The sequence below is a fragment of the Aspergillus heteromorphus genome, assembly GCF_003184545.1.
Source record: "Aspergillus heteromorphus CBS 117.55 chromosome Unknown BO70scaffold_2, whole genome shotgun sequence".
Lineage (NCBI taxonomy): Eukaryota > Fungi > Ascomycota > Eurotiomycetes > Eurotiales > Aspergillaceae > Aspergillus > Aspergillus heteromorphus.
In genome coordinates this window covers 862,586-890,187 of record NW_020290407.1, presented here as the reverse complement: position 1 = coordinate 890,187, position 27,602 = coordinate 862,586, and the positions used below count along the sequence as shown (strand labels likewise).

At 54.7% G+C, this 27,602-nt stretch overlaps 11 protein-coding genes and 1 non-coding gene across 12 annotated transcripts; 5 read left to right on the top strand and 7 right to left on the bottom strand.

Moving 5' to 3' along the window:
• Positions 1-63: 63 nt before the first annotated feature.
• On the top strand, positions 64-2,097 carry BO70DRAFT_329032 (SET domain protein; the record flags this gene model as incomplete). The annotated part of the gene is made up of 1 exon (XM_025540760.1): positions 64-2,097. The coding sequence occupies exon 1, from the start codon at positions 490-492 to the stop codon at positions 2,095-2,097; it is 1,608 nt and encodes a 535-aa protein (XP_025403359.1). The 5' UTR covers positions 64-489.
• Positions 2,098-2,456: 359 nt separating this feature from the next.
• On the top strand, positions 2,457-5,018 carry BO70DRAFT_329029 (putative AMP-binding enzyme). The gene is made up of 7 exons (XM_025540759.1): positions 2,457-2,767; positions 2,836-2,906; positions 2,954-3,101; positions 3,164-3,199; positions 3,249-4,295; positions 4,347-4,626; positions 4,705-5,018. The coding sequence occupies exons 1-7, from the start codon at positions 2,642-2,644 to the stop codon at positions 4,854-4,856; spliced, it is 1,860 nt and encodes a 619-aa protein (XP_025403358.1). The 5' UTR covers positions 2,457-2,641; the 3' UTR covers positions 4,857-5,018.
• A 1,372-nt stretch (positions 5,019-6,390) lies between these two features.
• Positions 6,391-7,535, bottom strand: BO70DRAFT_368129 (putative serine/threonine protein kinase; the record flags this gene model as incomplete). The annotated part of the gene is made up of 3 exons (XM_025544604.1): positions 6,391-6,453; positions 6,654-7,256; positions 7,503-7,535. The coding sequence occupies 3 exons, from the start codon at positions 7,533-7,535 to the stop codon at positions 6,391-6,393; spliced, it is 699 nt and encodes a 232-aa protein (XP_025403357.1).
• Positions 7,536-8,850: 1,315 nt separating this feature from the next.
• Positions 8,851-9,550, bottom strand: BO70DRAFT_329026 (uncharacterized protein; the record flags this gene model as incomplete). Its single annotated transcript, XM_025540758.1, has 2 exons — positions 8,851-9,305; positions 9,403-9,550. 2 exons carry the CDS (start codon positions 9,548-9,550, stop codon positions 8,851-8,853), a joined length of 603 nt encoding a protein of 200 aa, XP_025403356.1.
• A 226-nt stretch (positions 9,551-9,776) lies between these two features.
• BO70DRAFT_329023 (spermidine synthase) lies at positions 9,777-11,752 on the top strand. Its single transcript, XM_025540757.1, has 4 exons — positions 9,777-9,800; positions 9,921-10,886; positions 10,953-11,244; positions 11,334-11,752. The coding sequence occupies exons 2-4, from the start codon at positions 9,949-9,951 to the stop codon at positions 11,730-11,732; spliced, it is 1,629 nt and encodes a 542-aa protein (XP_025403355.1). The 5' UTR covers positions 9,777-9,800; positions 9,921-9,948; the 3' UTR covers positions 11,733-11,752.
• Positions 11,753-12,333: 581 nt separating this feature from the next.
• BO70DRAFT_358382 (dynein family protein) lies at positions 12,334-14,825 on the bottom strand. The gene is made up of 6 exons (XM_025542275.1): positions 14,370-14,825; positions 14,122-14,283; positions 13,672-14,054; positions 13,513-13,606; positions 12,835-13,463; positions 12,334-12,749 (listed from the first exon to the last, which is right to left on the bottom strand). Exons 1-6 carry the CDS (start codon positions 14,524-14,526, stop codon positions 12,603-12,605), a joined length of 1,572 nt encoding a protein of 523 aa, XP_025403354.1. The 5' UTR covers positions 14,527-14,825; the 3' UTR covers positions 12,334-12,602.
• A 275-nt stretch (positions 14,826-15,100) lies between these two features.
• On the top strand, positions 15,101-16,097 carry BO70DRAFT_283118 (uncharacterized protein; the record flags this gene model as incomplete). The annotated part of the gene is made up of 2 exons (XM_025539074.1): positions 15,101-15,156; positions 15,218-16,097. 2 exons carry the CDS (start codon positions 15,101-15,103, stop codon positions 16,095-16,097), a joined length of 936 nt encoding a protein of 311 aa, XP_025403353.1.
• Positions 16,086-17,978, bottom strand: BO70DRAFT_307306 (phosphatidylinositol-3,5-bisphosphate binding protein HSV2). Its single transcript, XM_025540072.1, has 5 exons — positions 17,652-17,978; positions 17,526-17,564; positions 17,361-17,458; positions 16,939-17,295; positions 16,086-16,869 (listed from the first exon to the last, which is right to left on the bottom strand). Exons 1-5 carry the CDS (start codon positions 17,758-17,760, stop codon positions 16,339-16,341), a joined length of 1,134 nt encoding a protein of 377 aa, XP_025403352.1. The 5' UTR covers positions 17,761-17,978; the 3' UTR covers positions 16,086-16,338.
• A 58-nt stretch (positions 17,979-18,036) lies between these two features.
• On the bottom strand, positions 18,037-18,123 carry BO70DRAFT_t35. Its single transcript has one exon. It is a non-coding gene; the product is annotated as a tRNA-Leu (tRNA).
• Positions 18,124-18,877: 754 nt separating this feature from the next.
• Positions 18,878-20,690, top strand: aspA (putative septin AspA; the record flags this gene model as incomplete). The annotated part of the gene is made up of 6 exons (XM_025545667.1): positions 18,878-19,133; positions 19,329-19,404; positions 19,467-19,583; positions 19,643-19,730; positions 19,788-20,390; positions 20,429-20,690. Exons 1-6 carry the CDS (start codon positions 19,119-19,121, stop codon positions 20,688-20,690), a joined length of 1,161 nt encoding a protein of 386 aa, XP_025403351.1. The 5' UTR covers positions 18,878-19,118.
• A 1,050-nt stretch (positions 20,691-21,740) lies between these two features.
• Positions 21,741-22,619, bottom strand: BO70DRAFT_358377 (GNAT family N-acetyltransferase). The gene has a single exon (XM_025542274.1). The coding sequence runs from the start codon at positions 22,605-22,607 to the stop codon at positions 21,981-21,983; it is 627 nt and encodes a 208-aa protein (XP_025403350.1). The 5' UTR covers positions 22,608-22,619; the 3' UTR covers positions 21,741-21,980.
• A 653-nt stretch (positions 22,620-23,272) lies between these two features.
• On the bottom strand, positions 23,273-27,302 carry rom2 (putative Rho guanyl nucleotide exchange factor (Rom2)). The gene is made up of 3 exons (XM_025548742.1): positions 24,462-27,302; positions 23,981-24,411; positions 23,273-23,922 (listed from the first exon to the last, which is right to left on the bottom strand). Exons 1-3 carry the CDS (start codon positions 27,115-27,117, stop codon positions 23,446-23,448), a joined length of 3,564 nt encoding a protein of 1,187 aa, XP_025403349.1. The 5' UTR covers positions 27,118-27,302; the 3' UTR covers positions 23,273-23,445.
• Between the last annotated feature and the right edge of the window lie 300 nt (positions 27,303-27,602).

The window sequence follows — 27,602 nt, the reverse complement described above, 5'->3', positions numbered from 1 at the left end:
AAAGGAAGTCTACCCCGGAACATACCGTACCTCAGAAGCCCTAAGTCCGGGTGAAGAACAAAGCCTTGTTTCCGCATACACACCCGTAGAACAAACTCAGGCGGATGCATGCCACGTGTTTCTTTGTTCGACATGAAACACTACACTCTCCATATGGCGTCTTCCATTTCTATCTGCAATAGATTTGGATCCCTACAAGAATACTGCTTAAAATGCCCAACACCCGCCAAACAGGTCAGGCGCAAGGAGACTGTCTCCAGAGTACCCGTTGAGGATCTCCTGCTCTGCTTCTGACCAGGCATAAACGGGCCTGGTTCATCGACATTATCCGAGTCGAATATCTCAACGAAGCGCCAGCAAAAGGCCTAGTATATAAGCCATGATGGTGGCAATCCCAGGAGTGGCCGCACGGCCACGCTCAGCGCTAACCTCGCCCTTCGATACCGATACTATCAAGCCCAATACGATCCCACCCAGAAAGAAGGCATCATGCCACTCATCCTGTCCGACAGCTCTGACCAGACCAACCGAGAGGTCAGCAGACCCATCGACTCTCGGGAAAGCCACTTCGAAAAGTCCGGGCTGTACGGAGAGCTGACAGGTAAGAGGAGGCCCAAGAAGAAGCTCGTGATTGGCGAAACCTCGGAGCCCATATCCGAAAGGAAATATCAAAAGCTCACGTCGAAGGTCCTGAGCGCGATACTGTACGACGTGATGGTCATGGGCACGACCAGCAAACTTCGGGTAGCCGAAGACCTCGAACAAGTCCGACTGTACTGGTACCTGGCGCAGAGGCTGGACGGGGAGGTGATGGTGGACAAGGCCGTAAATATTGAGCTGGGCATCGATGATTTGACCAGTGAGGATTACATTCCGATGGAGTCTGCCCGACTAAAGGTTTGTGTGGAGAGGCTCGGATGGATGGTGCTGGCGGTGCTTGCGCAGACGAGCTCATTTCGCGAATTTATCCGGACCCATGAGGATGAGTCGCTGTGGGAGAGGTGTCTGGAGAAGCTTGCAGCCCATGCCTTCAATATCGAGATCCTGGCTCGTCAGCGCGGCGTCGACTGGCGCGGTTCGCTGGCCCCCCACTCGGACTTCGAGATCGCAGGGATCAACGCGAGTCTCGCCAGGATCGACAAGCTCGCTGAGAACAGGCCCCATGACATTGTGGTCGATACCACGTCCAGAAACGTCCGCGCACCCAAATTCGAAGGCGCTCGCCAGGTAGATATCGACGATTATATCTTCAATCCCAAGAACTGGCCCGCCGGTAAGCTGAACCCGGCCTCGCGCGATGTCGTTGACCACGGGCCCTGCGATCTCTGTGACTCGGCCATCTCATGTGGCTGTGTGGTCAACCGATTTCCCGCGCAGTTCATCCAGCTCGTCGACACGGGCGCCAAGGGGGTGGGCGTCTACACGCTGATGAACTTCCGGAAAGGGGAGATCCTGGGTGAGTTCGTCGGTGTCCTTCACCCCCCGGACTATGCGGGTGACCCGGTGTATAGCCTTACGATGCAGTCCAAGCTGGAGGAAGTTACCGAAGAGTTAGTGGTTTCCCCGAAGCGATTCGGGAATTGGACGCGGTTTATCAACCACTCCTGCTCAGCTTCGACGGCGTTTGTGTCGAGGACGATCGGGCAGCGGTCGACGATGACAATCGAGGCCTTGCGTGACATCGCCGTCTTTGAAGAGCTCACGGTTGATTATGGCTCCGGGTATTGGAAAGGCAGCGAACGGGTCTGCCAATGCGGAGAGACGAATTGTCGCACGAAGAAGGCAGAGGCAAGAAAGGCCCGGGAGGAGGAGGCCGCTGCGCAGAAGGAAAAGACTGAAGAGGGCAGTAATACCACGGAGGGAACAGCAGAGCCCAGGAAGAAGAAGAACAGGAAGAAGAGGGGAGGGGATCAGCCCAGCGCCCGGGCGAGGGCGAATCGGGTGCAAAAGCCCAAGAGGGAGAGGAGGAGGCAGAAGCAGGACACGCAGGCGATAGTGAGTGAATTGACCGCGTCGGGGCTGACACAAGATGATCAGGACGAAGACAGAGACCACTATGACAAAGACGATGACATGGACGATGGCCATTATCCGTAGAAAGTGAGGATAGAAGAAGATCTACTAATTTAATTGCATTCATTGGCGGCTCATCGCGGCTCATCGCGGCTATCCGCGGCCATCCCGGCCAGCCCTAAGGCAGGCTAGCATCGTGGCCTTGTCGCCTGCCACTTATGTAGATGTACTATCTATATTATAACTAGTGCAGTACCAGGTTCATCCCAGTTCGATCCACACTAGTAGAAAACCAGCAGCATCCGGGCCCGAACAGGCAAGCCGGGCGGCCCTGCAGTTGCAGAACCCCGCATTCCCGACACGTGAGGCGTCCCCAGGCCACCGTGACAACACCGACTCTTTCTCCCCCCCCCTTCTCTCTCCTCTTCTCTCTCCAATCGCAGCCAACAGTCGGGTGTCATCTTGTGTCTCGTGTTCTGACCCTGTGGCTGGACCAGCAAGCCACGCCCCTCAATCCTTGGTTGACCCAGAAGCAAGGGGCCTGAGGGTCGGTCTTTCCTCGTGACGAACCGGATCGCTCGTCCATGCGACGTCCTATGAAGCTTAAGCTTCTTGGGCTCGCTTTTCAATGCGTGCGTTCACGGGGAAATGCAGGGGACTCCTCCGGGGGAGTTCCCTGAGGGAAGGATACTTTGCCCCCTCGGCGGGGAGACGTGGAATATCCAAGCTCAGCCATGTTCGGGGGCCTTCTGAGGTACGCGGATCACCCGTTTGTATAGATCCGATCCACCCGTTATCAGGCTAATCGCATATTGGTATTAGCCCCCGTTGCTGGAATCTACCATTGGAGAGCATTTTGCGAGGATAGTCAACCTACATGGCGATAGGACAGCGTATTATCCCTTTACTCATCCGGAAGAATCCCGCTTATGTTTGTCAGGGTCATCTCCAAGCACCAGAATGAGCGAGTAACCTATGCTGCTCTCAACGCAAAAAGCAATGCCTTCGCTCGAGGCCTTGAGTCCGTCGGCGTACGGACAGGAGACCGCGTGGGAGTCATGCTTGGGAACTCCATGGAATACTCCATTGTATGCTACTGGCCGATTGAGATACAGCACACCCGGTCTGATGTCGCTTACCGTTCCCGCAGGCAACCTATGCATTGTTTAAGTTAGGCGCTATCCTGGTAGGAAGCAAGCCGAACCCACGAGCGTTGGATACTAACCTGGACTCAGGTCCCTATCAACCCGTCCTTCAACGCATCCCAGGTAGTCTCTGCACTGGCGCATCTAGAGGCTTGTCACCTCATAATCAGTGCCGAATCAAATCTGCCACGAAAGAACCCCAGGAGCAATGTCCCCCTTCTCGAACACCTTGTCAAGGATCTGTCCAATCCAGCAATTGAGTCAGAAGTTGTTCCGTCGTTAAAGGCCATCATTCTCGTTGACAACTCGTCCGGCCGTGTCGACAGCTCAGGGTTCCGAGGCCTGACAGCATACAAATCCCTTACATCCGACGCGATCGCCGATGGCAGTTCCCTCCTGCCCAGGAATCTATCTCCGAGCGACATCGTCAACATCCAATTTACATCCGGAACAACCGCAACGCCCAAAGCGGCCTGTCTAACCCACCATTCTATCCTTAACAACGGCTCTCAGATCGGAGATCGCATGCGTCTCACCGCAAAGGATATCGTATGCTGCCCACCGCCACTATTCCACTGCTTCGGGTCCGTCCTGGGCTTCATGGCCACCGCAACCCACGGATCCGCCATTGTGTTTCCGTCAGAATCCTTCAACGCCAGAGCATCGCTCAGAGCGGTCCAAGAAGAAAAATGCACGGCATTGTACGGCGTCCCAACCATGTTTCTCGAGCAACTGAACCTTCTAGCCGAGGGAGAAATTGCGAACGAGGGATTCGAGTACCTGCGAACCGGCATTGCGGCGGGAAGCAGCATCCCCGCGACGATGATGAAAAGGCTGCACAAAGTGCTGAATCTCACCGAGCTCACCATCTGCTACGGCATGACAGAGACAAGCCCTGTCTCGGCGATGACCACGACAGACGACCCCATCGACAAGCGAATGCACACCGTGGGCAGGCTGCTTCCCCACGTTGAAGCCAAGGTCGTGAGCCTGGACGGTCACCGTCAGACTGCCCCAGTCGACGTCCGCGGCGAGCTGGCTGTCAGCGGCTATCTCCTGATGAAGGAGTACTGGAACGACCCCGAGCGAACCGCCGAGGTTATGATCGCCGACGACAACGGGAAGGTCTGGATACATGTAAGTGCCGTCCCCAAAATCATCCGAACCCCCCATCCTAACCCACCACAGACAGGCGACGAGGCCTCCATCTCCGCGGACGGCTACGTCTCCATCACCGGTCGCGTAAAAGACCTCATCATCCGCGGCGGCGAAAACATCCACCCCCTAGAGATCGAAAACTGCCTCCTGACCTACCCCGGGGTGATTGACAACTCCGTCGTCGGGGTCCCGGATGAGAGATACGGCGAGGTTGTAGCCGCCTTCATCATCCACCGGGATCCTGAAGGGGATGCAGCGACCGAGGAGAAGATCAGGGATTGGGTTGCGCAGAAGCTGAGCAACCATTTAGGTGAGTGCCACTATGTCACCGTGTTCCTAGCAACCTTGACCCGTAAGACATAACACACAACAAAGCTAACAGATCTAGTCCCCAAACACATATTCTTCTGCCAGCCAACGGACGCCTTCCCCAAGACTGCCAGCGGCAAGGTTCAGAAATTCAAGCTCAGAGACGCGGCTGTCAGGATCCTGAAGGGGGAGGAAAGTCCCTCGGGCATCTTGGCGAAGGTACTGCAGTAAGTATGTAGTGGGTTGAAGGGCTAAGATAGTATTTTGGTATAGTTGGTTAGATGTGTTTGGAATAACTCTTCTTGGATGGTTAATTGTACGGGATATTATATATATACCACTACGATTCTGTATACCTGCACGCGTCTGAGGATTGCATTCATTCAATACTACCAAGACAGAAATGTCATGTCTGACCTAGGATAGATAGATTATTCTGAGATCCATGGATTTAGTATCGTATCTCCTTCCATGTACTCCCGTCCGTCCATCCATCCATTCATCAATCCATCTATCTCCAAAAGAAAACCACAAAACCAGTATAATAAGTAGTATATGTATATGTCTATAGCAAAATCAACCCCCGTCTCCCCCCCCTCTCCCCCAGAAGATACCACGCAAGCCAAAAAAAAAAAATCCCCATGATAAAAAACACGACTTACCCTAAAGCCCAAGAATCTCAATCTCAAGCCCAAAGAACATCGATGGCAGGAACGGAATGCCAACCCAACAAAAAAAAAAAACAAGAAAAAAAGAGGCTCGCTTCAGGAGGAACGGGAACGGGAACGAGATGGAAATGGAGATGGAGATGCCCCGCTGGGGTCGTGAGTTGACGTAAGTTGTGTTTAGTTTGTTCGGATGGTGGGATGGTTATGTTGGAGGGGTTGTTTGGTTGGTTGGTTGGTTGTGTGTTTGGAGTTGAGGGTGAGGGTGAGGGTGAGTGTGAGGATTGCTGTAATTATGCAAGTCTGTAAACATCCCAAACCTCCAACGCCCAACATGAATCTAAAACGCAGTGATCTTTTGTCTGCTTGATCAAGCCTTGCTCATCAGTACTTGCCAAAGTCAATGCATACATAGCATTGTAGCGAGAGTAGAGGAGAGGCAAGTCTGAATATATAGTAGTAGTATGCTCGCCCGCTCTTGCCCTAGTCGATCGACTCGCAGTAGATAGGTATCGATCGAGTATATATACATACGTTCCATGCCCGACCCATCCGCCCAACGGCAGGCGATATGATATCTCGGAAAGACACTCACCCCATCGCCAGAGGGTTTCGTGCTTGAACGTTTCGTTTCCCAGGATGAGGAACAGACATGTCAAACCTGGGGTTCAATGGAGGGAACTATGTATGAGTCCTCTCGCTGGAAGGTCAGGGCGAGGAACAATCATAATCCCCATATTTCAACTCCGATCAGGCTGAGGGACAGTCATCTCAGGCCCTGGAAGCAAACCTCTGGCTGGCTATTGACCGAGCCAGTCACATAGTAAGTCGTCAGACATCGTGAGGGGGAACTAGGAAACCCACTCAGCCCAGATGTCGTTTATTCACCGGTTGGGCGACCAGTTCTCAGCGTGAGCGTGATGCTGTGATACAGATGATCGTGTCGGACGGGGGGGGTTGGGGATGTTGCCCACGAGGAGGAGGAAGAAGATGAAGAAGGCGAAGCCGAAGAAGAAGAAGAAGAGGAGGAGGAGGAGGAGGAAGAAGACGAGAACGGGGAACAACACTCAATCTCCCTGACTCTGCACTCCCCCAGCGCCTCATCGACCGTGATCCTGCAGCTCGGATCCGGATTCATCATCTTGAGCACCAAGACCAGCAGCCTGTGATCCGGATACTCCTTAGTCTTGAACCCGCGCCCACAGACCGGCCGATCGCCATCGCGACCATCGCCAATCCTGCCATCGGGATGCCTCTCGCGAAACCTCCTCCACCCGCTCTCAAAGATCCCATAAGCCCTGTCCTCAGCCACCTCCGCCCTCATCCACGGAAACAGATCTCTGCCCAACCGAAACCTGCCCACCAGACACCTCAGCACCATAGCGCAGCACCACACATCGACGGGCCGCGGATCATAACTCCGCTGCCGGGCCTCCGCGACAAAGAGTTCCGGAGCCATATAGACGTCCGTCCCGACCCGATCGGCGTACCAGCGGACCTGATGCCGCGGCATGTCGGGGTCCCTGAAGACGGTCGCGGCGCCGAAGTCCGCGATCTTGAGCAGGCTGTCGTTGCCGAGGAGGAGGTTCTCGAGCTTGAGGTCGCGGTGGGCGATGCCACAGCTGTGCAGGTGGGAGACGCCGTGGAGGAGCTGCTTAAAGAGACAGAGCTTGTCTTTCAGCGTCAGATGGCCCTTGTCCTTGATGTCGAAGAGGTCCCCCTGGCTGCAGTACTCCATGGTGCAGCATAGGGCGCCCTCGTCGTTTCGGCACAGGGCGAGTGACTTGACAATGTGTGGGTGCCGGGCTCGTCGGGCGATGATGAACTCGGCGCGCAGTTGCTGCTCGTGGAACTCCTTGTCGTAGGTGGGGTAGTCTGTGAACAGCTCCTTGACGGCGAAGAGAGTGTGGCTGTTCGTGCGGCGCTCGGAGACGATGCTCACCCTGCCGCTGCCGCCGGGGATGGGCTTGTGCGAGGGCCTCCGTGTGTATGCTGCGTTGAAGTCGAGGACTTCTTCGTCCTCGGACGCGGAGGTGTCTACACAGAAGCCCCTAACGGGGGATGCGGATGGGGATGCGGATGGGGATGCGGATGGAGATGCGGATGGAGATGCAGATGGAGATGCAGATGGAGATGCAGATGGAGATGCAGATGGAGATGCAGATGGAGATGCAGATGGAGATGCAGATGGGGGGATGCTTAGCCCATCAACTTGTTGGCTCAGCTTCTGGCCTGTGATCGCCATGTTGCTGTTATTGTTGTCTAAAGTATCTGCGTCGATACTTGGATGGTACGGGTGAATCCTTCTCTGATTCACGGATGTTGTTATACGTCTGTATATGTATACCTGGGGTATAAAAGACAAGGGAAAGGAAAGGTGGGTGTCGCTAGAAAGCGAGTGTAAGAAGCGAGCGAGCGAACGAGCCACACGTCGAGACAGCAAGATATGAGACCGTTGCTACAGGACGTGGGGACTAAAGGAAAGAGTGACAAGTGGAGTGGAGTGGGAGATGGATATATGCAGAAGGGAAAATTCAATTCGCGGGGCACCTGAAAGAGGTGTTCACTTATATAGACGCGGGATCACAGCATGATGACATGCTGTCAATCTTATGGAAAACAACAGGCAGATGACGGTACTGGGAACATCGAAAGAGGGGACGAAAGCAATGCAAGATGCGAATGTGTAGGAATGATGAGAGTATGATCTCTTGCTAGAATGGGTCAATGACAGTAGTTGACGGAGGCCATTCAATATGCAACCATGACATTGAATAACGGGGGCGAGAGGTCTAGATAATCGGGAATGCAGGCCGCACGGGAGAGTAGAAAAAAACATATGTGAATGATTTGGATTCTATATCAATCTGTCAGGGCATAGACTAATCCAAACACTTGTTCCAGGCTTCGACCTAGAGATGACCCTTGAATCATCCAATCACTGCAGGTAGCATCACCTTTTGTCCTCACTGCAGCGGTGGTTCTTGACGGGTGAGGTCACCCGGACATTGTCCTTGCACAGGTCGTCCGCAGTCACGTGATGAGGCCGAAGTATGGCCTTCAAGTGGGACTGGCCGAACCTCTGCAGCCAAACCTCGGCCCCGAAACTGAACCTGAGCGTGATCATCCAAGAGAGAAAAACCGGGGCTATGTCCTGGGCGATGAAGCAACTAGCCCTGTTCATGTTGCAAAAGGATGTGCTGCAAATCGCGCCGGTAGAACGTTGAATGCGCCGTGTTCGAGGACACCCGGGTGAATGACACCGCAATCAAGGCAATAATAAACAAGCTATCTGGGATATTAGCGTACCAATGAGAAGTAACGATCCACCGAACGGTCCACCGCCCCGATACTAGACCGTTCAGCGTGGTTCAACTGCCATCCATGACGATGAGGAGCCATACAGCAGAGCTGACCAGATCCTTCAAGACAGATACGCGTTTCAAGCTGAATTGCAATGCTCCAGAGGTAAATCGAAGTAATCCTACGCGAGTAGGCTCCCCCGGGTAATCGATTCGATAACACGCATCGACGCCACGGGAGTACGACAGCAGGCAGGCTCAAAAGTCCTGGATACCGGTCTCGCCTTCCAAACGGGTCCTGATTTCTCCCTCGTCGGTCCCTTCGACGAGCCATTCCGGTTCTTCCTCGTCAAAGTACTTTTCCTGTTCGGCGTTCCAATCATCGTACTCGTCATTGTCGTCAACCGTGGCATAGTCGAAGTCGTCGTCCTCCCCTCTCAGGAACCGCAACGTCATCTCCCACCGCCATAGCTTCTCGCCTTCTTCCTTGCTCGGGGGTATCTCGTCTCGGTCCTCCGCGAGAATCTCTCCGCTCGGACCCCGGGTATAGCTGAACATCGCGTGGGGGTCGGGGTGGGACAGCGCCTCGAACTTGGCCTCGGATCGACACAGGTCCGCTTGCAGCACGCCCGAAAAGCCCTTGGCTCGTCCCTCGGCCTCCCTTTCGGTCGCAGTCTGGAATCGACGGATCAAACGGTCATACAGTAACGGGTCTGCGGTGGTGGGAGGGGGGGGTGTTAGCTTGGGCTTATCATGCTCTGTTGAAGACGGCGCCATCAGCCTGAAAAGAAGAGGATAGAGCGAGCGGACCGGCTAGCTCGAGATCCGCAGAGAAATACTCCGGGTGTATGTCCAGATAGCGCTTGCGACGGTTCTTGATCTTGGTGGCGGCGGTGGGCTCCGCCTGGGGGGAGTCTGCATCTGGGGTGATTCCCGTACCCATGGGGAAGCGAGGCATTCTGGGCTTGGGGGGGGGGGGGGGGGACAATCATGCAGTCCTCAATCAATGATGTTTGTTTCACCGGGGGAGGGAAAGTGGGAGTGAGAGTGAAGAAGAGGGATGGCAATTGCCGGCGCACTAACCCGCTTCGGGCCGGAAGCGCGCGGGCGGCAAAATCGACGAATGTCATCGTCCAAGACGGTATTTATCGCATCGGACATCCGGACTTCAGGTCATGGACGGTCGCCTTTCTATCTGACGAGCTTCGGTAAGACTAGCCTGCCTCTGGGTCCTGTTTCAGGTTGTCCCTGCCAGAGATTGCGTGGGACCGGCTCTCCCACTCCCACCTGTTAAATAGGAATCAACCAGCGCTGACTCCAGCTCCCAGATAACCCTCAATTGAGTCTCACCTCACCATGTCTTCTCTTGCGGGCTTGCTGCAGCAGCCCACCACCAGACAGCTGCTGGCTGGTGCGGCCTTGCTGTTCCTGACGGCCTTCTACTCGCCGTTGACCGTCTTGATGCTGGCACCCGTGTATGGCTCGGCCCCTGCCCACATCTTCCACGGCTATGGCGTCGCCATCGTCGGCGCCGCTGGCTGGTTCCTGAAGGACCACGTCCAGCGCCTGTCAGGTCGTCGGGCCCTCTTGGTAGTCCCGGTCCTGGCCTTCTGGGTTCCTACCGTCCAGACCTTCCTGTTCGCGTCCAGCTCCGTGATGGGCAACCCGTTCGGAGCCGTGGTCACCGAGGCCATCTCCTACTACCCGCTCCTCCTGGTCTCCGTGGCCTGCGCAGGAAAACTGGTGCAGGCGGGCCTGGACCTGGGCCGCCACGGCGATGCAGTCGCGGAGCATGTTCCTCTCCTGGTCACCTATGTCCTCTACAAGGCGGGCGAGAAGTTCGCCAAGGGGTTCCTGGCCAGGTTCCTCGGCTCGGCCTTCTTCCTGAGTCGCTCGGGTCTGCAGCTCTTGCTGCCGCTCCTGTACTCTGTCATCGCCCCCTCCAAGGTCCTGCTCCTGGCTCTCCCCTCGGTGCTCTTCTCCCTGACTTCCAATGTGCACATGCACTCGGGGGCGCTGAACGCGTACCTCCATGAGGAGGGCTTCAACCTTGTCGCTCGCCAGGACTCCGTCACGGGCTATCTCTCCGTCCTGGACAACCTGAACGATGGATTCCGGGTCATGCGGTGCGACCACAGCCTGCTCGGAGGACAATGGACCAGAATGCCCCGCAACTACAACCCGGTCGTGATGGACCCGATCTACTCGGTGTTCACCATGCTCGAGGCCATCCGTCTGGTGGAGAACGACCACCGCGAGCCTCGCGTGGATGCCAACAGCAAGGCCCTCGTCATGTAAGTCCTCATATCACCACCCACCCTTTCCAATCTCCAATTCTCATCTGACGACCCCACCCCCAGCGGCCTCGGCGTGGGCACCACCCCCTCGGCCCTAATCCACCACGGCATCGAGACCACCATCGTGGAAATCGACCCCGTCGTCCACCAGTTCGCCACCGAGTACTTCCACCTCCCCTCGAACCACATCACCGTCATCGAAGACGCCACCACCTTCGTGCAGCGCACTCCCGAGCAATACGACTACATCGTCCACGACGTCTTCACCGGCGGCGCCGAACCCCTCGAGCTCTTCACCATGGAATTCCTCGAGAACCTCGCTTCCACCCTCAAAGACGACGGAGTCATCGCCATCGTACGTCCCTCCTCCTCCTCCTCCTCCTCCTCCTCCTCCTCCTCCTCCCTTACACCCCCCAACTCCCCACACCTACTAACCCACACCAGAACTACGCCGGCGACATCTCCCTCTACCCCGCCGCCCTAACCGTCCGCACCATCCAACACGTCTTCCCCACGTGCCGAATCTTCCGCGAGGAATCCGACTCCGACCTGACCACCGACTTCACCAACATGGTGATCTTCTGCAAGAAGAGCGCCGCCACCCCGCTGTCCTTCCGCAAGCCCGTCCCCGCAGACTACATGGGCAGCAAGTTCCGCGAGAACTACCTGCTGCCCAAGCAGGAGGTCGACGTCTCCCGATTCCAGGATATCCCCAAGGGCGGTCGCCGCTTCCTGTTCGATCGCGAGAAGCATCTCATTCATAAGTGGCAGGATCGCGCCTCGTTGGAGCATTGGAATATTATGCGGAATGTATTGCCGGATGGGGTTTGGGAGAATTGGTGAGTTTTTTTTTTTTTTTTTTTTTTTTTCTTTGTGTGTGTGTGTGTGTGTGTGTGTGTGCGAGAAGGGGAGGGGGGGGGTGTATTTTTAGGTATTGAGGAGGAAATTGAAATGGAAATGAAAAGGGGGATGAAGGTTGTGTATGAAAAGGATTATATAGAACGACTACCTACCTATCTAGTTTAATTATATCTCTTGATTTTGAATCGCAGTCATAATTGTCATAGTGATAGTAGTAGCAATAGTGATAGTGATAGATACCAGGTTGCTCTTGAAGCAGTCCAAGTTCAAAGGAGGAAAAACAAAGAGGAATCTACCCTACGAGCAAGATCGATATAACTAATCTAACTATCTACCGGATGTTATTCACATTCAGACGCAGACTCCATTGCCACGGTAACGAGACGATATGATATGATATGATATGAAATGATATGATATGATAGGTATGATATTATATAAAATGATATGATATGATAGGTATGATATGATATGATATAGTATGGTATGATATGATTCAATCGAAACAAAGACCCTCCGCTGCCCTCCCCACCATCCACCCAATCCAATCCAATCCAATCCATCAAGAGAGTACCGTGAATAACTAACAGCAGTAGATGATGATGCTATTATTCCAGATCATATTCTGTCATTTCATTGTCTCTCTCTCTCTCTGACTCCTACTCCAGCCTAAGCCATTCATTCTGGTATCACAAACAATGAGAGAACGAGTTGTCTCCAAGCCTCCCCAAACCTGCTCTGTCCTGCCTCCTTTCCTCCTATCCGTCCCATAATTCTCATCCTCATCCAATATGTACTGTAGGTGAATAAAATTACATTCCAATCCTAATATGACCTCAACAAGTAAGTAGTTCAAGCCGAAGGGCTGCCCCGAGGACTAGCCCCGGGTTTCTTGACCAGCCCGGCGAAGAAATTCGCCAGGGCTTGGTTGTGGGCCTTTTCGTCGCCGGCAGAAGAGGAGATGGTTTCCTTTCTTTGGGATCGGCTGGCTTCGCGCTCCTGTTTGGGGGTTGGGGGGTTAGAGGGGTATGGTTGTGGTTATGGTATTCGTGGTGGGGTGGAGAGGAAGGAAGAGGGTACGCACCTTGAGTTTGCGGAGCATGTCATCGGCATCGACCTGGATTCCTCCCATGTTGAACTGCACGGGTCCGATGTGCTCGTTGACGCGACCGTTGTCGTCTAGCGGCGACATTTCCAGCTGGGGCGCCTGCTTCGTCGAACGGTCCTTCTCGTCGTCGGCCTTCAGCTGCTCCAGCACCTCGAGCTGCTTCGTGAGGAAGCTCTGCATGTCAGACGTTTCCACTTCCACCTTGTTGCCGTTTTGGTGGCCGCCGGGGTGGGCCATCGATGTGTCCCGCTTGGGGTCCATGATGGTCTGCTCGAAGATGGCCACGGCGCTGGTTCCGTCGTCCATTGCGCTCGCGCTGGATCCGTCGGATTTGTCGTCGCCGCCGCCGTTGGTGAATTGCTCGGGTGCGTCTTGGATCTCGATCGACCAGGCCGTCGATACGCCTTCCATGTCGAATCCCTCGCGGATGATTCGGATCTTGCCCCAGGAGTCCCAGTTGGATGGGACCAGGATCTTGTCCCGGTCGATCACGTTGTGCTTCAGTGATTGTCTTTTGAGGAGAGAGTGGATGCCCAGGGAGGAGTGTAGTAGGCTCTGGAGGGAGTTGGCCAAGAACGGTGTGGTGTAGATCAACGACGCGCCGTCTGCTGCCAATCAGAAGGGGATCCAGAGAGAGATAACTGCGGCACGTACGCTTCAATAGTAATGTTCTCATGAACTGTAGGATAAAGTCGAACTGCTCTTCGTGCCATCCGTGGTCCTTCTCCAACTTCTCGATCTTATCCGCCTATATGATGGAAACCTCTCGTTAATACACGGCGTGCGGATGCCTTCGTTGACGGAACAACATACCCCTTGGCAGACCACACACATGGGGATACCCAGCCCCTCGTCCCATTCGCCCGGTCCCAGCGGTATCGTCACAGGCCCCGCGGAGCTGGTAAACCCTTGTGCGCCGCCCGAACTCGGATCCATGCCTCGTTTGCGGTCCCTCCACTCCGTGAGATTCTCCTCCATCACGATCTTCGTCTCGTCGTCGAGCGATATGAGCACATGTCGGAGCAGACGGACCCATTCCCGGAGTCGCCGAACCCATGTCCAGGGGTCCGACCAGTCCAGCAGGATCACGACCAGAGTTTCCGGGATCGACTGAGGGGTCAGGAGGGGTTTGAGAAGGGGTGCGAACGACAGGGACGGCTCGGAGAGCAAGTATGCGGAGACGCGCGCCAGGGTATCTAGAAACGGGTCGCTCTCAGCATCCATCCAGCGCAGGAAATATACACCTTCGACAAGCCAATTTACCTTCATGATCGGCATCCAGCACATCCTGGTATGTATACCCCAAGGCGAACTGGTTGGCAACGGGCGGCAGGCGCCCCTTTCGCTTGTCGTTTGACAAGCTAGGATCCGACGAGTCCGCCGCAAATGTGTCCAGAAATTCTCTTTGACTTTCAGGCGTGCCTCCTAGAGCAAACAGTATGGCGGTATCAGCGACGGAACGTAACCCGGTCGGGATGCGAGTAGGATCGCGGAGAGCCAGGGCTTCAAACCTAAGATAAGGAGATTCTTCTCGGGCAGACGCTTTCCATTCGCGACACTGTCCAGCATGGACGACCAGATGTTCTTCTTGGGGCCATCCTTGCTCGACGGCCGACTATTGCTTCCGGGGCCGGCTCTGGACCCGGGTATTTGACTTGACGCAGACATCGTCTGTTCAATTCCGACCATGCTCAGCCGGCGCAGAGCATTCCAAGGACCGTTCAGACGATCCGGAGAGTCTGCCGACGAATTTGACGCGTTGACCGCGGAGGTTGGAGGGATGGTGGATATCGGCTAAGCAGGCGGGTTGGGGTCAGGGGAATCTGGCGTAGTTGGACGATCTTGGGAGCGATCGAGACGGGACCGCGGCCAAATTTCCTACCCGAATGAGCGGGACCGTCGATAAGCCCAATCTTGGGGGGTTGAGGCAAACGGGTCGGGTTTGGGGGTTGAGAGCTGAGGGCAAAGACGGGGCGGGGCGGTTTCTGCTGGGGAAGAGGCAAGTTGCAGCGAGTTGTGCACCGGGCGTCGTAAACAATGATCCAAGTGTCGGCGTCCTTGCGGGTGGGACCCTCCCGCGGAGCCAGCCCGTGATGTGCTGATGACTTCCGCCAGCTTTTCGGCAGCTGTTGCATCCTCCTCCTCCTCCTCCTCCTCTTCTTCCTCCGCTCTTGTCTTTCACCTGTCGTGCGCCCCCAACCTTTGCCTCATGGGCTATTCCTTGTGATCTACCCAATTAAACATGAACAACATCCGCCAAATCCAGGCGCTCAACAAGCGCGAGCTTGAGAATGCCGTGTATGTCCTCCACGTCTGCCCACCCGCTCACTGCTTTGCTAACCTCTACGACTTATCACAGGCCCCCGGAAGCTTCCTGGCACGCGGACTACAGAGACACCGCATATGTCTACGTTGGCGGGCTGCCATTCGACCTCTCCGAGGGTGACATTGTAGCTATTTTTTCGCAGTACGGCGAGCCCGTGCACGTCAACCTCGTGCGTGACAAGGAGACCGGAAAGAGTCGAGGCTTTGCGTTCGTGAAGTACGAGGATCAGCGCAGTACGGATCTCGCCGTCGATAACCTGGGTGGAGCGACCGTTCTGGGCAGGATGCTGCGGGTGGACCATACGAGATACAAGCGTCGCGACGATGAGGAGGAAGGGGACAATGTCGCGAGGATGGTGGGCGATACGACCCCTAAGGATCAGGATGGGGATACGGATGATGAGCGGAGGAGACGGAGGAAGAGAAGAGGAAGCGATTCGAGAGAAGAGCCCCGGAAACGAGCGCCGCTCAAGGAAGAGATCGAGCTGGAGGAGCTGATCAGGAACCACGACGAGGAAGATCCGATGAAGGAGTTCCTGATCGAAGAGAAGAAAGAGGAAATCGCGCAGGCCTTGGAGAAGGCGCGCAGCAGCGAAAAGTCATCCCGGAGACGGCGAGACAGCCGCGAGAGGTCAAGCCGCCATCATCGCTCCGACCGGCCACATCGCCGGCGACACGACGACGATCGCGATCGCTCCAGAGAGAGAAGACGGCGTGATCACCGGTCGCCTAGGAGGGAGGAGCGATCTCACAGAGCCAGGTCCCCGTCTCGGAGGGACAAGTCCGACCGAGATAGGACGCCGGTCATGTCGCGATCCCCGTCTCGGAGGGACAGGTCCGACAGAGATAGGACGCCGGTCATGTCGCGATCCCCGGAACCACGCAGAGACCGGGATAGACATCGTCAGCGATAAATGTGTGCAGCATTGCTATCTAACTATTAAATATGCTAATTATGGTGAAGTCTCTAAACTGAACCCTGCAGAGAGCCATCAAAAACGATCTCCAGGATCTTCGCGGCGAAAGATTGCAGTCAGATGACTAAACTGGAAACGCCAGCTGGAAAATTTGCTGCTTCATCCTGTTCCTGCGCCTGCGTTTGTTCATGTCAGGATTCGCGCTGTGACATGGCAGGTCTCCTGCACGGAAAACCTCTCAGCTCCCTCCAAGATACCGCTTCCAACCCTCCCTCATACAATACCGCCGTCCATCGTCCCCGTCGCGAAGAATAAATTTCTCCCAGCGCCCGTCCCTCCCCGAGCCGATAACATGGATCGTCCGATCGTCGGGCCAACCTATCACCCCCTTTGATGGGCCTCCGAACGAGGTACCCAGGGGCGGAACGTAAAGTGAACCAGGGGGCGCCTCATCGCCTATCTCGAAATGGGCACTTGCGAACGAATAAACATCGGAGAACACCCTGGGTAGCAATGGGATCTTCCCCAGGATCCCCCATTTCTGATTCGTCGCTTCTTCGGTCGGGGAAGTCGCCGATTGGGACCGGTGCATAAGGGTTCGAGGATGAGGAAGGTCAAACACGTGTAGGGTAGATTTGTCGGACGTCACGGCCAATAGAAGATTCGAGGGCGAAATTGCCAGCGAGAATATCACTGCATGATCCACCCCGCGTCGTAACTCCGCAATCTTCGTGCAATTAGTCGTAGAATACACCCGTATCAAAGTCCCCTAGGTACATCACGCCTTATCAGCAAGCCGCGCAGCAGCGACCCGTACAAGGGGGAGGGCCATCCATACCGCTTCACTGGCCGTCGCCAGCACCTGGCCATCGGGACTCAACGCCATCGCACGCAACGGCGTACTATGTGCGGGGATGATGCTGACATTGCCCGTTTCAATTTCCACCACCTGGACCTGGCCCGGCGATCGCCCGGGAAACGCGAGTAACTTCTGTCCCAAGCACGCCAGCCCCAGTGGGTTATCGGTGGTCTCGAAAACCGACAACTTCTTCGGGGGGTAGGAGAAAGCGAAGATGTGGATGCTGTTGAGAAGGGCGACGACAATCCGGTGTTTCGACAATCGGACGCCGAGAACTGAGGTTCGGAATTCCAGCGTGATCACGGCTTTCTGCTTCACATCGTCCCAGATGACCAACTGCGACAGGCGTGTGAGTATGAGGACCTTCTCGTGGGACCGGGCGGGTGAAGGAGCTGAAGCACCTTATTCTGGGGGAATTTAGGTTGTCTTCCTCCGCCAACGATGGCTAGGTAGTTCGACTGGCCGAGCATCGTGACGAGACCGATCCCCGCATTGAAGTCTGGATTCAGTCGACGGTATCAGCGATGTGAAGCTTATGGGAAGCTGGCATGGGAAGAGGTCCGTACCTCTGGATACTTTGAGCTCGCATGGATCGGCGTTGAAGACTATGCATGTATAGACATCATTCTGTTGTGAGCTTTATGCTAGTCGAACAATAAATATAGTTGCGAGGCGCATGTCACAGGACTCACCACAGAAGCCCGTGTCCAAGCCCACAGCGAAGCAGGTATTATCATCGTTGAATGTAGCCGATAGGGATAGCGGGCCTACCGACTCATCAATATTCTGTCGGGTGTTCATCCTGGAGAGCAAGGCGAGCCATGAGAGCCTTCTTGGTAGACAGTTGGAGACAGGGAACTAGAGGATCGGCGGCGGTCGCTGACCTAAGGCAGATAAGGCATGGTAGTTAGTTATGGGTGATGCGGTGCCGCTTTAAAGCTAGGTTTGCTCTTGGCTCAAAGGTCCACTGATGACAACACATCCTGCTGAATCGTTGCGCAGCAAACAGCAAGGCTTTCTTTATTGCCGGTTGGATCACGACCAAAAAAGAAATAATGACCAGGAGCAAAAAAAGGTTGACAAGGACGGGATTCGAACCCGCGCGATCTCTCATTGGTGATTTAGAACCTAAAACCAACGCCATAACCACTCGGCCACCTTGCCTTTTTCATATGTTTGATTAACGCCGCTGGGGAATAATATATTTGGCTGGTCTGAGTAGGCTGGCATTACGCCACAGGCCCCGGTATGGTACTGGCGTAATCTTTACCGCTACGGCGGCCCGCAGTGACCCACGGCGGCGGAGGAAACGCCTTCTGCTGCCCCCGACCCCTGAGAGGAGCAGCTGGGGTGAACGCGGAAGCCACCCCTGCCATGCCATGTACTCCGTAGTAGACGCCGCCGTCTATACTTCAGCTTCCCTTCCCAGAATGACAAGTGGATAGGATGGGGCCTGACCGAAAGGGACCGGTCGGACGCCCTGTTGGGAACCTGAAAGTGCCGTAGCCAGGCTAGTGGCTTCGTTCGAGACTTGCGCAAAGACAATAATTGATGATCGCAGCGTCCCCAGATTGGATAGGTAGGTAAATTAAGCTGCCCAAATAAAGGACCTGTTACGGGCTTACCGTACCAGGTACGGTGCCTGGGGGGGGTGGTCCTGGCCGTGCTGGAGCCCATCCACGGACAGCAGCAGAACCCGAGCCACGGCGGGAAGGTGGTAAGGGCGTACGGGCAGTACCAATATTACGGCGAAGTGACCAGTCCGGAGAAGGAGCGACGGCGGTGATTGGACACGACGGCACTGCAGGGCGAAAGGGGCAGCCGTGACGGTACGAGCCAAACAACGGTACACTTCCCCTTCCCCCCTAACTGCCAGCGCCGCCGCCAAACGGCCGTCTTGCAAGCAACTCAGTCCCTCCAGCCCAGCTTGGCCTTGCCTGCGTCTCCATCGACCGACCTCAGGGGAGCAAGCATCCCATCCCATCCCATCCCCATTCAACTCCATTCCTTTCCCTCCTCTCCCTCATCCTCCATCACCACCCACCAACCAACCTCCTCCGTCCTTGTCCTCTGCCACTCGCTACCTCTCTCCGTTCCCTTCAATTCTATCTTCTTTCCTCTCTCTCGCTCTTCTTCCTTACCTCCCGTTTTAATCCACCATGTCTTTCAACGCGGTATGTTGCTTCTTTCCCCTTTCTGGCCTCGTCGCTCAGAACGCCCGTCCTTAATCCCACCCCCTCCCTCCAAACCCCTCCAAAGCTTCCAACCCCCCTCCCTCTCTACCCCCCCCCCCGTCATGCTCTCCCAATTTCTTTTCTCGGATCTTAGGGAGAGTTGGGTCCATGGTTAATTTCTCGTCTAATTCCCAGATCAAGCTCCGTCGCAAGAAAAATGTCAAGAAGGGTATCCAGTTCTGTCTGATGGTCTGTGGTGCCAGCGGAACCGGTATGTGTTGGGTTGTACAGTCTGCATTCGCTCCACGATTGACCGGTTCTTTCTTCCCCCAGGACGCACCACCTTCGTCAACACTCTCTGCGGAAAGAAGGTCCTAGAAGGCAAGGACGCCGACGACGCCGCCAACGCTCACATCGAGGAGGGTGTCCGCATCAAGCCAGTCACAGTCGGTAAGTCACCGCCCGACTGGCCCTCTGGATGTTTTCGCCCTGCTAACGCCGACCGAAAGAGCTTGAATTGGACGACGAAGGCACCCGCATCTCCCTCACCATCGTTGATACCCCCGGTTTCGGTGACCAGATTGACAACGAAGCAAGGCACGTGGACATGACCGCCGCCCCAACGCACCCATTGCAGGACTGACCGTTTCACAGCTTCGGTGAGATTGTCGGATACCTCGAGCGCCAATACGATGACATCCTGGCGGAAGAATCACGAATCAAGCGTAACCCCCGCTTCAGGGACAACCGTGTGCACGTTCTCCTGTACTTCATCACACCGACCGGCCATGGACTCCGTGAGCTGGACATCGAACTGATGAGGCGTCTCTCCCCCCGTGTTAACGTCATCCCCGTTATCGGCAAGGCCGACTCCCTCACCCCCGCCGAATTGGCCGAATCCAAGAAGTTGATCATGGAGGATATTGAGCACTACCGCATTCCGGTGTACAACTTCCCGTACGACATCGAGGAGGACGACGAGGATACCGTTGAGGAGAACGCCGAGCTGCGTGGCCTCATGCCCTTCGCCATTGTGGGTTCCGAGGACACCGTCGAGGTCGACGGCAAGAAGATACGGGCCAGACAATATCCCTGGGGTGTCGTCGATGTGGAGAACCCCCGCCACTCGGATTTCCTGGCCATCCGCAGCGCTCTCCTTCACAGCCATCTCGCCGATCTCAAGGAGATCACCCACGACTTCCTCTACGAAAACTACCGTACCGAGAAGCTCAGCAAGAGCGTCGATGGTGCCACTCCGTACGTATCCCCGATGGCTGTCGTGGCGGTCTGCTCAGGCGTCGGCTAACCCATTGCCACAGTACACAAGACTCGTCGATGAATCCCGAAGACCTAGCATCGCAGTCCGTTAGGCTGAAGGAGGAACAGCTCCGTCGCGAGGAGGAGAAGCTCCGCGAGATTGAACTGAAGGTGCAGCGCGAGATCGCCGAGAAGCGCCAGGAACTGCTGGCTCGGGAGAGTCAGCTAAGGGAGATCGAGGCTCGCATGGCGCGTGAGGCAAGCCAGAGTCAGGTTGATAGCACCAACGGGGATGCTTAAACGGCCGCCGGCCCTGTTCCCCGGGGGAGACAGATCTTGCATGTTGACCCCTGACGCCGTTTGTGCCTATGTAATGAGATTCGTGGCACGGCAGTTGTAACTGTCGACGGGGATAATATTAGTCGACCGTTTATTCACGTTAATAGCTTTTTTTATCTGGACGAAAGGGAAGGGGAAAATGCAAGGCTCCGTTTAGCGCGACGACTGGCAGCGGTCCCCATTGGCGACAAGAGGCGTGGAATCCTGCAGCAGGTCTTCTCTTTCCCTCTCCCCATTTTGGCTTCTCTCATGTCTTCTTTAATCTGGTCGAAGGATCTCCCACAGTTTTCCGGTGCCTGTGTTTGCGATGCTTTGGGGTCCGAGGTAGCATCATCACCATCTCTTTTTCTTTTTTTTTTTTTTAATCGCTGACAGTTGTCGTCGCTGGACCTGCATAAACTCCCTTTCTCATTGACCCGTCCTCCCCTTCTTAGTTCTTTCTCCCATTTCTGCTTTCAGTCGATGAAACCTGTCCCAATCTCAGCAGCGCAGCAAGATTCCCTCTTTTGTCATTTTCATAATTCCGTGTGCTCGTGGTTCTCATGTCTTAATCTTTATCATCATATGTGTTCTAGTTTCAATAGTAGTATATGAGGAATTATTTCAAGATTGCTGCTTGTAGGTGTAAGACTGGCTGTGTTGGGATGGTTGTGTGGTTGTGGGTGATGGATGATGACCTTGGGCGTGGGGAACTGAATATATATCAGGGACCGACCGGGGTATAAAATACCCTAATGTCTTGGGGGCGAAAGACGTAAAAACATACTAAGACGTATGTATAGGTTGACTAAAACGATGGTTAATTGGACATCATCCATGTTATTTACTCACAGAGTCAATTTAGAGGCTGGCTCTTAATCCCATACTTCCTTAAACACTACCCTGCTTTGGCCCTAGCCTCAATAGCATCCCTGCATTTACGATGGCATTGTTGCAGTAGTCAAGTTTATCAGCCACTATTCAATGTTTAACATTATGATTCGAAACCCAATGTAACAATATATCTTGCTTGTTGCTGTCTGTAGGATGTATATCCTAATAGGTATGGCCCTAAATTATGTCAAAATAAATATACATCTCCACCACCCAGACATCCCCTAACACCAATCCATCATCCCCTTATATCTATCTATCAGTATCTGGCTGGGAATTGAATACTATATCTACCCACCCCCACAACCCATATACTATATATCCCATAGTAGTTATCCCATCCCAAGTCCTTCATAACCCCCTCCCCAAACAAGAAACCTAAGAACTCCCAGTCCCAGTCCCAGTCCCAATCTCACCCCCCTCCCCATCTCTAGTACCCCTCCACTCCCCCTCCAACATCCCCAAAATCACAAAATCATACCACCGCCCCTCAAACCAAACCGCCTCTCTCTTCCTCCCCTCCACCACAAACCCCAGCCTGCGATACAGCCTCACCGCGTCGGTATTATACCCGACGGCTTCAACGGTGACCCGATGCAAGCCGGCCACCCGAAACGCCCACCGCAGGGCCCACGCGATCGCCTCGCTCCCGTACCCCTGGCCCTGGTGCTCGGCGGCAATGTCGATCGTGAGGGCGGTTTCGCGGTGGTGCGCGTGATCGGGTGGCGGGGCGCGCAGGGAGATGGCTCCGATTTGGATGGTGGTTGGGGTTGGGAGGGTCGTGGTGTTGGGAGAGAGTTCGATGATGGTTGCTAACAGGGCCTTCTCGCTCGTCAGGTACTTGAAGTAGCCGGTTTTGGTGTCGCGGGTGGATTGCGGTCTGAGGAGCGTGGCGTTGGAGGTGGCGAAGGATGGGGGGTGGAGTTGCAGGCTGTGGATGAAGGGTTCGTCGGTGTCTTCGATGGCGCGGTAGGTTAGGCGGCTGGTTTGGAAGGGGGTGGGCATTTTGGGTGATTGGGGGGGGGGGGGGGTTTGTTTTCTTTTCTCTTTTCTTTTTGAATCACAAATGATTGGGAGGTAGGGATGGAGGGATGGATATTTGTGTGGGGGATTGGGCTGGGTTGAGATGGGGTTTATACTATGTGGGTGGTCTTGGGAGATTGTATAGTTCGGGATGCAGGGTCGGGGTCTCAAAGCGGATAGTGAGTGGAGTGGGGACGCAAATATGGTTCGTAGTATCCGTGCTAGGAGTACTATCTGTATGGCTCCGTTTGAACCATATCTGGTGCGTTAGGCCACCGCATAATACCTGAGTAACAGGCATCCGGTGGATACAGCTACAACTCATCCCAACCAACAAGAACATACGGACACCACTCACAGAAGATATATTATATGATTGAGGCAAGAAGAGATTCAGGAAGAAGGAAAACAACATGCACGAAAGCAAAGTGAAGATTGAGAGGATGGAAATAAACATGTGGTATTTGCGCTTCATTGTACACAGATAATGATCAAGCTGATCTGATACAGACAGATCGAGTCAACAACATGGGAGGTATTATAGAAAAGAGATCCTCAAGAACAGCCCGGGAAACGTGGAGGCCGCACAGGTGGGAGAGAAAATGAGCTTGAAAGGGACGACGCAATGGATATGCCGCTTGAGATCCTCAAAGGGGCCATTCTAAGTGAGTCAAAAGTACTGAAGGAACAGGAGCCATTTCTCGTATCATCTGCCTATCGCGATTAGCCTAGTGTTGCTGCGGCTTGTTCCAGAAATCCAAACTGGCCACCACGTCTTCACCCGATTCGTCTTCGTAGGCATAAAGAATCTGGTTCCGCGTTAGCATAGTAGATAAAGGATGTCCGTGGATCCGAGAAAACTCACCTCTCGGGTGGAAGTATGCAACATGCGAATGTTCTTTCCGGTCATGATGTGGACCAGCTCGCTCGTTTCAATGTGCCGGATTTCGATGAAGTTCGGCTCAAATGCAAGTATGTAAGGGTAGGAGAGTGCGAATGCGTTCGGGTTACCCTCCCAGGATATCCTCCAATCGGGGCGGGCACGCCAACCGTTGCGATTCACGAAGAATGAAAAGTCACTGTAGTTGAGAAGAAACTCTCCGTTCATCCGTTCGATATGGATCGGCTTTACGTTCTCCTTGCGCGCAACAAAATCGAGGGAGGTGTCTGCCTGATCCAGAAGGGACTGCGTCTCCGTGGTCTCAAGACTGACGACCTCGAAACCACGTGCACAGCCAACACAGAGGGTTGAACGGAGGAAGTGGATCGAAGAGGATTCTGCGGGGATGTAGAATTCCTGGGAAAGCCGTTAGTACGATCTCAAAGACGCATGAAGAATGTTGTGGGCAACAAACCTTGAAGAGTTTCAGACTATCCTGACCACTCTGGAACATCTTACTAACGGCAGACTTCTTCTTGCCCTTCGCCAAATTGTCCATGGGCTCATAAACTTTGATAGTCGTCGACAGAGCAGAGGTCTTGACAGAACACACCAGGTGGCGACCGAGCCCGATGCCAGCCTTGAAGAAGTTTGCGTGCCCCTGGATCTTCTTAGGCCGCTTGGCCATCGTGTTTTGACCCTCGGTTATCTCAAGAGCCTCCATGGGGTACGATGACAATGTTTTGTTCGACAAGACCAAGAGTAGTTGATACTCCTCCAGAGTATCCATCTGGGTAACCTGACTGACATCCAGAACCCTTCTGGGTTTGGCAGACTTATCCTTGGGCCATCGGTCAGAGATGTAGATGCCGCTGTCTGTACCATACACCAGCTTTCTGCCACCATCTGAAAGGACCTATTAGCAAATGAAAGGGAAAAGCTCAGTTGTAACATACCAACTGGAACAAGGCAGTTCACCCGATTGACGGAAGTGAAGAAGTTCTCGCAGAGAACAGTCTTGTTGTAGAAATTGCTATTCCGCTCTCTGAGCTTGCTCTGCTGTTCCTGGACCATTTCGATGAACTTTCTCCGCTGCGTCGGGGAAGTGGCGTACAAAGTCTGTTCGTAACCACCCTTGCCGAGATGTCGGAAAGTGATGGGAAGTCCATCTTTGGTAGAAGGGGGGTTGGCGGCAACCTTATTAGAAAGTAGACTGGAGGAAGGCCGCTTGGCGATGCCCACCCTCGGGACCACTTCTTCCATCTGAGCAATGACTAGAAGCTCCAGAGGGATTGGCTTGCGATAGACGCGATACTCTTCACGCTTGTTCACAACCTTGATTCTCACCAGGAGAACTGCATGATCGAACAGATACGCAGTGACCTCGGAGCTGTCGGTGGGGGTCTTCTTGAACGCCATCTTCGTCAGCATCTGGCGGTTCTCTTCCGTGAGCTTCAAATCGACAAAGTCACCCGGGCCGAACTTCAACGCCGAATCAAGTTGCACTAGGTTGAAGTGGTTCTCGGCTCTTCCGCTCTCGGTATTGACGCGGGACAGGAAATCCTTGATCAACTTGACTGCGTTCGAGATATCCTGCTTATCGGGATTGTCGTCCGCTGTGTTCTTCGCAACCTGTTCCAGCAGCAAGGGGTATCTTGCTAGACGAGTGGTTGGTTTGGTCAGGTATCCGTTGAGTTCCAGCTTCCGGGACTCTTTGAGGCGCTCCGTCTCTTCAACAAATCTTGCAAATGCTGGATTCGAAGCTTTTTCCTTTTCAAACTCGTACTTGCCGTATAACTGGTTGGCACCGTACTTGATGAAAGGATCAAAACGTGGCACGTGTTGCAGGAAGATATCACCGACGGTCCTTACGACGTGGCTCTCTTTCTGCCTCGCGTTGAGGGCCTCGCACAATGCACCGTTGACCTTCAAGACCTCCAAGCAGTTTCCAAACACCGTGCGGATAAACTTTTCGCGTCGATGTTCCGGGATTGGGGAAAGATTGGTGTTGCCCGCAGAACGCAGCGGCCTCATCCAGAAGTCTCGCAGGTATTCCAGGTCCTTCACAAAGTCACGTTCCGTGTACATAATCTCAAAGATGATTTCCTGGCGTTTCTTTTCGCGGTCGTCAATACCATCAGAGATCTCCTTAGGAACCATGTTGATCCACAGCTTTTGGTTGTCATTATCGTCGTCCCCGTGCAGACTGCCCTTAGAAGCAGACAAACGCAGTCCCGGCTGCGGCTTCAGGTTCAACCTAGCCTGCTGCTCCAACCTTCTGGGGCAAGCGATTGAGTAGCAAAGACTGTCGCGAGTGCACGTGGGCGAGTAACATTCAGTCAATAGCGTGAAAACTCCATTCACCTCCGAGCTGGGCGCTTCCTCTCCCATAGTCTCTTTGAACTGGTAGAGCTCACCGGGCGCATCACGCAGACGGTGATCATAGGTCACATCGTGGAAGAACTTCTGCGCATCCAAAGCGCGTCCCAGCAGAAGAGCCAAGTTTCGGTCCAAGGTCTTGATGATGTACCCGATCAAGTCCACCGCCTCCGCACCGGTGAAAGCATTCTGATATGACAATCCGTTCTTCTGCCGTTCCCCGAGCGCAATCCTCTCACGGAAGACATCTGCAACTCGTGACAGCAGAGCCGGGTAAACTAGCGGGACCTTACTCCGACGAGAATTGCTGGCGACAAGAGTCGTTTGGTTGCTTGTCTTTGGTGCGATTGTGCTCTGCATGCTCATAGTACGATCTGGTGCCACCGTTGATGCCATCGACATAGAGCGTGAATTCGTGGAACCGTCACTCGGGGGCCGACCTCTTCCGCTGGTTTTGGGAGCGGGCGGCGCGTCCACAGGGTACGAGTTTGCTGGGGGTGGGCTTGGACCGGAGGGTTGTCTCCTATTCGGAATCACTCGCCCTCCATTGCTTGTCGTATGGGCATGCTCTCGATCCGTAGAGTATGTGGTCAACGACATAGTGCGCTGGTCGTGAGGTCTTTCCGGCACAACTCGCCCCTGGGCTGTCATCGGGGCTGCCGCGTTATACGGGCGCTCGCGGGAGAACTTCGCAGACGTGTGATTCAAGCCACTAGTTTGCGGCTGGAAGGTCGGTGGTCCTCCCATTCTTGCCATTGACCGTGACCTGGAAGCATCCGAGTTCAAGGCGGGGTGGGGTATCGGCCGAGCAAAACCCTTCGCATCCGGATACTGAGGCCCAGGGTTCGATGAGTCCAACCGCTGAGGCTGGGGGTAAGCAAAGCGCCCGGGGTATGGTCGCGGGGCCTGCTGCGAAGGGTGTTGAGAGGTCATTGTCGCTGCGCTTCCGGCATATGGTTGGTAGTAACCGTTCGGAGTCCCCTGTGCATAACCATTCTGCATCTGGCGTGCGGGAGGTGGCGGGCCCCTCTGCATTTGCGGGTGCGGCACGTGTGAGGACATTGTATGAGCCCGATCCTGGGAGAACTGGGGAGTCTGGGAGGTCATCGTTTGAGAGCGTCCAGGTGGCGGTGCTCCGCCAAAGATCTCGGAATACGCTGCATCACGCTGGAAGGCGGAGGGATGGCCGTAGGGCCGGTAGTTCCGGCCTTGCTGACCCCCTAAATCGGCCATGGTGTATGGTGCCCCCTCTTTACCCTTTGGACGGGATTATCTCCTGGAGAGATCGAGAGAATTGGGCGGCACCCGACGGTAGACGGTGGCAAGGTAAGGTGGGTAGGAGGAAGGGTGTCGAAGCCGGTCGTGGAGGGCGTGCAGAGCGTCGCGGGATAATCGTTCGAATCGTGGAGTAAGGAGAAGGAGGAGAGGGCGGGTTTGAAAAAAGAAAAGAGGCAACTCCACGGGGGGGTGGATTGATTTGGGGGGGAGGGGGCGATAATTTATAAGCAGGTAAAAGAAAAATAAGACAAGAATAAAAATTCAATAAGAGAAGAAAAGACCTCTAGACGTAAAAGCGCCCTCGGTGTAGCATGCCTTGAAGCGTTCAGATGTTGGTGCGATTTGAAAGGCTGAAGACAGGCGTCGAGACCGCGTGGTGTGTTAACGATCCAAATGCGCTAGGAGCCTTGAGCGCAACGGCAAACCAGGGCCCCTGCAAG